We start from the raw sequence: 7,624 nt of genomic DNA, 5'->3' as shown, positions 1-7,624 counted from the left end.
TTGAAAAACTTATTTATATACCAAATAATATCTTGCAAGAATTGTGTTGAATTAAGAATCTGATTGTGAATCAAATCATCACCCCAAGAATTGGAATCGAATCGTGAGGTGCCCAAAGATTCCCGCCTCTGTTATTTATCACTGATTATTTCATTGTAGAAAATGCTTTATGTTCAAAGATACCATCTTATCTTTGATGATGGTTGCGACGTTTAAACAAGGACTGGGGCATGCAGCCAATGTTGATTGTTTTTCCACTTCTCTACTGAGCGTTACACAATGTCTAATTTCACTTCACTCTTTACTTTTTCTTTCCTTTTGTTTGGCACGCCAAGAAGAGTGTGACTCATGCTTGGCATTGCAAAAAGTTCACTAATAAGCAATTGTGTAGCTGCAGCAGACAAACAATACAGCGTTTTTTTTTAGCCTTTTAACAACATATACAAGTATAGTAATTCATATTCAGTATGAGTCCCTCAGTGGAAAAAGTTTGGACTTACAACTATTTCCCATTCTGCTTATGTATTTTACTTTAGTTATTTCATGTTTAGGAGCTGTTCTGTTTGTTCTTGAGGAGCCCCAATACTTTTGTTTTACGTTACCATGACCATACCGGACTGGATTAGCACCTTGTTTATGTATATCATGAGGGCGTCTAAATGCTTGAAGTTGCAGAATGTGTAGTAATCCTCCTCATGCTTCAAGTCTTATGAAAACAATACCAAGCTCCTCTGTTGTAAAAGTGCCTGCAGCTAATTTAAGTGTAAAACATTCATCATCATGTGATATTCATGTTTAAGGTGTTTTTTTCCATTTTGCCTACTTTTCTCCTTTTCTGTAAAAAAATACGTTAATAGGATGGAATGGAGGCTAATTAGAGACGACCCACTTAGTTGATAACTGTGTGTGTGTGTGTTCACCTTGGGATGGATGTGTGTGAGCGCGTCCTGGAACAGTGGCCCAGCGTCATCCCTCCCCAGCTGCATCAGCGTCTGCAAGGCCAGGCTCCACACCGACACCGACTGGCTGTAGCGCTGCGTGACTGCCATGGCGATCTCAGTCGCGCTCTCTGTCTCTCCTGATGACAGCAGGATTTGCAGCTGCTCAAAGGGAGGACGTCGCGTTACGTAGGACAGAGTGGGACAGCTGTCCTTGACAATTGTGGTACAGTCTTATTACCCAGTTCTTGTAATAATCCTCTTTTAGCAGTGATGAGTCGTGGGCTCGCCTCAGGACTCCCATTAGCCTCTCCTGCCTCTGTGATGAATACGATACACACATACAATACATTTGTTCATCCTCACGCAGGGTGACAGCATAAGGACAGAGCTTTACTTACCTTGTCCTTCAGCTCTTGGACATTTGTCTTCCTTTTCACTCTCTCCAGACAGAATGCCACGTAGTAGGTCCACATGGGTTCTGCAGCGGGCCACATAAAAGCATGATGAGACCACATAACAAGTAAGACATTGCCACAACTGACATGTTTGACTGTTCAAATGAAATTAGGTTGTGTATATTCAAATGTATATTGAAATATTCAGTCCTGAAGAGATGTGTTAGACCAGGGGTGTCCAAACCTTTTCCACTGAGGGCTGAACATGGAAAAATAAAAGGATGCGGGAGACATTTTTCACTTTTTAAAACTAATACAATATACAGTAAACCTTTGTATATCGTGGTATATATATATTGGTTGACCTAGAGAAATAATTTCTGCCAAGTAGGAATCATTTATTATGAATCATATAATTTCATAGCTAGAGTATAACAAACTGTTAACTATATTCTAAATACATTAACATTATGAGAGCCCTCTAGATATAAAATATTCCCTTTTAGTCACTTTTACACTCTTTTAATCCAATATAGTAATGCTATCTGAAGCTGAGCCAATCAGTGGCCACGATACTGAACAACGTGACCTGATTGGTTTGGTCTCATCTAGTGGCCAATAGGTTAGACTTAAATGTATTCCACACTGGGGAAATTATGTGGTTCCAGTGCAGATTCAAAAATATCACAAAAAAGTATTACAACCAGCATTAAAGTCACTAAAGTGCCATCCTTTGCTGCGCAGTCTCGATGGGGTTTAAACCAAAATGCACATGAAAACAACAGAGAAGGATTGAATAACACAAAGAAGTACATATAAGAACACTGAGCTGCTGCAAGCAGCTGCCACTTCATCGGCGTCATTTTTACAAATTTAAAAAGCAATGAAAAACTAAAAATTAGTAATAAAGATTACATATTGTGCACATACAATTGCACCATGCTGAGATTCAATAAATAATAACACAAAAACACCAAACAAACTACTGCAGTATTGATATTTGTAGTTTTATTTAGACATTTATCTTATTGAAAATGCTTAATTTAGAGCAAAAATTTTGTAGAATATTCTTAAAACAAAAAATCTGTAATGCTGTGATACTGCAGTATTTGAAGACATTGTGCCGAAGGACAACTGTATTGGATTTTTTTAAGAAAAAAAAAAAACCGGCCTGCATGTCAGCTTTATGATATTAGTGTCAACATTTCAACTTATTTCTCATTACATTACACCTGTTTACACAGTTAAAAAAATTTGCTGCGGGCCGAGCTGCACTTTGGGATGCGCGTGTATTAGCCTACCACCAAATGTATCGTATTGTATTGGTGTTTAACACACCAATATGTAGAAGCTCTTTAACCATTTTTTCACAATATGAATTGTTTTAAATAATTAGTTATAATTATTTACTTACGTTTCTGAACAAAAATACACACTTTCCCAAAAGGGCCACATAAAAATTGTTTTAATTCTATGTTTTAGTACTATGTACAATAAAGGATTATTTATTTGTTTCGGTTTATTTGTTATTTTTTAGTTGTACATTGGTCTTATATTATATATGCAGTGCTTAACACATTTATATTATGACTTTAAAAAAATAAATGTGTAGAAATATGGGCCTCCCTTCCTAATAAACACCTGCTACTCTTTACAGTTGCGTAAACAGAGAAAGTACAGCATACTGTAGTACAGTCAAGGAGCATTTTTTTGCAGCATTAGTGTCATAGTTTGAATGACTTGAAAACCAACCACTAAAGTATTAGTGTGGAACAAATGTAGGGTGTATATATTGACATAGGTACTGGGACATATGGTCTCTACACCTACAAAACTTTAGCCCATCATGCACAGTGCATGTATTGAATATGTGATGTCTCCTACCAGTGTTGAGTCCCTCAAGGCCTTTATCGTACATCTGACAGCATTGCTCTTCCCGTCGGTTAACCTCCAAGGCCCGCATTTTGGCGGTCTGAAGTTCCTGTCCTGTTACCGGAGCCTCAAGCTCCCTCCTGGCCAAGAAGTCCCAGGTGGCACTGTCATCCAGGAAGTTGTTTTTTAGGCTGGAAAACAAGATCAGTTTCATAGTTGACGTTTTGGAATAGAATGTGTTTGTGCAATAGCGGCTAGCATGGCATGTCAGCCTTACAAACAGGACAGTTTGCATGTTTGCATGCTAGCGTTGGCACTCCTGCATCCCAAAAACATGCACTTCAGGTTAATTGGAGACAATAAATTGTCCATAGGTGTAAATGTGCGTGTTAATGGTAGTGCATACGAAATGTGTCCTGTGATTCACTGGTGACCAGACCACCCGGTCAGTTACGATAGGCTGCACCTGTAAACCTCATGAGGACAAGCGGTATAGAAAACGGATGTTTGTCCATCCAAATGTTGACTTACTCCTGCAGGATGGACTCTTGGAAGTCTTTGGTGAAGTCAAAGATACATGCGATATTCAGCAGTGAGATGATAAACTCTGCCTCTGTGGCACAAAAACACCCAAAGGTTACTTCCGACTGACTTAACAGCTTTGTTTTTTCAGTAATTCAAACCAAAACCACGCCTACCTTTGTTTATGTCTTTGGCATCTTTATACACCACCATTGCTAGTTTCCCACTCAGAATCTCTGGAGAATACTCAAATTCACTCTGGATAGTGTCAAGAATACAAACAGTGTATAAGTGATTTTAAGTATTTTTACTCATTTGGAAAGGTGTGAGACACTCACAGTGTCTATCTGAGCTTTCTCCAGTCCTTCCTTCTTCTTCCTCAGCTTCTCACAGTGCAACAACTCCATGCGAAAGTACTGGAATACATTGACATGGTGGAGTTTTCAACTTCCTATGGTGCAAATGTGGCTTTATTCAGACTCCTTACCTCCTGGTAGACCTTCTTGTTGCCTGGGTGGAAGCGTAGCGCCCTAAGGAACAAGTGACGTGCATTATCAAAGGAACGTCTCTCTTCCAGCTCCATCTTAGCAGCCATGATCCAAAGTGCTGGTGACAAGAGACAACCACAAGAATGTGAGCATCTCGTGTTCAGCTTTGAAAATGATACTTACAGATGTACCTGGTTTATCAGGGTGGATGGCCAGCAAGGCTGAGAACACCTTGCTGAGCTGCCCCTTTGATGCCTGCAGAGAGACACAATGCACACACCTTTACACCAGTAGGGTTGTCAATATCTTGGTAACAAAATGTATTTCCATACATCAATTCCACAAATAAAGGGGACCATAAAAATGTCAATATTGGCCTTATTTTAACAGAAAATCTTATGATACATTAAACATATGTTTCTTATCGCAATCAAAGAACAACTTTGGCATTAAATAACAAATTAACATACTAGAAAACTTCTCTTATGTTATTAAGTAAGCCAACAGGTTAAAAAGGCTCCTAATTTGGCTGCTTATGTATGCAGTAACATATTCTGACATTTCCCATCCTCTTATTTTGTCCAAATTTTGAGGGCCAAGCGGTAGAAAATTTATTATTAATCTACCTGTTCGTTTACTTTTAATACCTTGTTACTTTCTGTTTTAACATGTTCTCTCTACAATTATGTTCAAATGTAATAAGCACTTATTCTTCTGTTGTTTGGAAGTTTTGGTTAATACTACAATTGTGGGTATGGATCCAATATCAAGTAGTTACAGGATCATACATTGGTCATAATTAAAGTCCTCCTGTGTCCAGGGGCATATTTACTGAGTTTAAAAACATTAACAAATAAAAAAATAATTTCAAAAAACAGATGTAATCACTGTAGTATCGACTACAGGTGGGAATCTTTGGGCACCTCACGATTCAATCACGATTCAGGAGCTACAATTAAAAAGCGATTTTTATGCATCTTTGATTTTTGCATATTTTTGCAGTTTCACATTTTTTTCGTTTATCACTTCCAACTTCTAAAAACCCAATTCCTTTCTAATAAGAAAAAGTTCAGTTAATTCCCACATATATTACATTAATGAAAATGTGTGCAAAACTGGACCAGAAGTGCCCGATAGTAAAGGAGCTGGTCAGATCTCTCGGTGAGGTGGATTGCTGCAGTCAGCGAAATTTTAGAACTGCCTGCATTACTTTATTTACAATAAATAAATCGATTATCAACGTTTACTAATTGATTCTATAATCATCCATGCCTGAATTGCGATGCATCAAAAAATCGATTATTTCCCTCACCTCTAGTATCGACTTTATACGAAATACGGCTCTTGTACTTGGTATCGTTACAGTCAGTATTTGTATAGAGCCACGCATTTGTTTACATTCAGGAGCGCAAGCTTGCTGTTAGGTATTGTATCCTCCTACAGTGTGTAGTGAAGCATGTTTAGCAAATCCTCCTACTGCAGAGATATTTGTAAAAAAAAAACATTGTTTATTTGTCGCCATGGAGGTGAGGATTAGTGATTTACAAGTAGCTAAAACACTGTGGATGGACGTTAGCCGCTAGCTAAATTTATAGCTCCACCTTTATTGTTAGTTTTTACGCCAAAATATTTCCATTCTCTCTCTTCTTTTTCCACGCTGTGAAAAAATAATAATTTATTTTTCAAAGGCAATATAGTACCTTTTTTTAATTAATTAGTACTGCAATACTTTATTTGTGCCGGTATACCATACAACCACTGCTGTCATTCAGACTAATAATGAAATATTATTACATACCCATTTCTTACAGAAGGCAACGTGCGAGAGCCAAAGTTGCACATCATTCTGAAGGGAAAAGACATGAGAAGTTTTTTAACAACATTGGAACTTTTGTACTTTAGCTTTGATCTGATTGTTTCCCTTCGTGGGACAACATGTCCTTGTTATGATAATAAGGTGCTTGATAGAATACCTTCCACTTGTTTGTTGCCCTTCTGAAGACACTATTGATTCTATGTATGATGGCAAAATCAATCTCCTCCTTCTTGTGTGTGTATCGTATGCACTGCACAGAAAACACAAAGATGAGAAGCAGTACAGGTACATTAATGCTACAGGAAGGTGGCAGCATGTTACATACCGCTCTCCTCTTTTTGACCAGCTCCAGGACGTTGATTTCGTACTGTAATTCAGCATCAAGGTCTATAAATTGAGTCATTTCAACTTAATAGAATTAGTACGAAAGGACTTGTACCTGTATGTATGCGATAAAGTCGTCTTTGGTGACAATCAGCCTGTGGAGTTTGTACTCCAGCGCTGTGATTCTTTTGATGATGGTTCTGCCAAACACAATTAATGAATTCCCTATTAGAATGTGGTCCTTTTTTTTAACAAATTCCATACATAGTATATACAAATACTGTATGATGAATAAATGTTCAGTTCAGTTTCGGTTTATTTCGAACATGCATACGATACAATGTAATGCACCACACAATTCCAGTTGTTTATTACAGCACGTCCGAAAAGGAGTAGGAAGAAGCAGAGCTTATTTAATCCTACCCCTTTTCATACCATAGCAATTTTATCCAATTTCCTTGTTCTCTGTAACAGAACAGTGAACAAATAAATAACATACCATAGTAAGCAGACAAATATTAAATACATAATCTTTCTCAATAAAAAAAATAGTATATATAATTACTGTATGATGAATACATTTTATAATGTACTTTTATATATTGATGATATATAACAACTCCAAAACAGTGTTAGTGTTTCTTAAGATTTAGGGCAGTTTCAGTCATACTATTCATTTTTTGGTGTTTATATTTTAAATGAGTCCTTAGGAGACATGCAGCCGGTTGATCAATGAGGGTTTTTTTGTAGTTAGTGATCATCTTTGTAAAATATTGTGTTGTCTTACTTGACTTCTTTCTTGGTGAAGAGCCCCACTCTCTCCAGTTGCTCCAACTCAGGAATTCTGTCCTCGATACGCTGTTGAACTATCTCCGCCATCTTAGCTGCGTTCGAGCACCAAATCCAGCAACCCTTTTTTTCTTCAGATCAACTGACAGAATGTTAATTATGTGCTATTTTGTCTACTAATAAGATTGTTTTAGTCCAAGAGCCACGAGATTAGCGGCGATGGACTCGGAGCACACATGGCCGGAAGTTGTGAACCACTACACTTCCTGTTTTCTCACCAAATATCTCCGACAAGAAACACGAGTTGTGCCATAATAATCTAGCGTGTTTTAAAATAAAGTTAAGTACAATTGTGTTTACGTCGGCTGTCAGTGTAATGAACGACAAAACATGGATTGGATTATTCCACGCGTGTTGCGTAAGTAACTCAATTCCGTTTATTTGTCAGACTTTTTTAAAAGTATTGTTATGAGAACG

General features: G+C 37.5%; 1 protein-coding gene across 1 annotated transcript in view; it reads right to left on the bottom strand.

The window, feature by feature from the left end:
* The window catches only part of LOC133634013 (U3 small nucleolar RNA-associated protein 6 homolog), a 12,533-nt gene extending 5,094 nt beyond the window's left edge, over window positions 1–7,439 (bottom strand). Inside the window, exons 1-14 of the mRNA XM_062026911.1 lie at window positions 7,146–7,439; window positions 6,474–6,558; window positions 6,360–6,401; window positions 6,192–6,284; window positions 6,017–6,064; window positions 4,410–4,473; window positions 4,218–4,336; window positions 4,069–4,146; window positions 3,907–3,988; window positions 3,740–3,821; window positions 3,221–3,399; window positions 1,340–1,419; window positions 1,180–1,257; window positions 921–1,100 (exon numbers count right to left, since the gene is read on the bottom strand). Of these exons, the coding sequence (XP_061882895.1) occupies window positions 921–1,100; window positions 1,180–1,257; window positions 1,340–1,419; window positions 3,221–3,399; window positions 3,740–3,821; window positions 3,907–3,988; window positions 4,069–4,146; window positions 4,218–4,336; window positions 4,410–4,473; window positions 6,017–6,064; window positions 6,192–6,284; window positions 6,360–6,401; window positions 6,474–6,558; window positions 7,146–7,237 (1,302 nt within the window). The 5' untranslated portion in view covers window positions 7,238–7,439. The remainder of the gene's footprint in view (window positions 1–920; window positions 1,101–1,179; window positions 1,258–1,339; window positions 1,420–3,220; window positions 3,400–3,739; window positions 3,822–3,906; window positions 3,989–4,068; window positions 4,147–4,217; window positions 4,337–4,409; window positions 4,474–6,016; window positions 6,065–6,191; window positions 6,285–6,359; window positions 6,402–6,473; window positions 6,559–7,145) is intronic.
* Window positions 7,440–7,624: the final 185 nt, after the last annotated feature.

Source organism: Entelurus aequoreus, linkage group LG18 (genome assembly GCF_033978785.1).
Source record: "Entelurus aequoreus isolate RoL-2023_Sb linkage group LG18, RoL_Eaeq_v1.1, whole genome shotgun sequence".
Classification (NCBI taxonomy): Eukaryota; Metazoa; Chordata; class Actinopteri; order Syngnathiformes; family Syngnathidae; genus Entelurus; species Entelurus aequoreus.
This window is presented reverse-complemented; position numbering and strand designations above follow the sequence as displayed.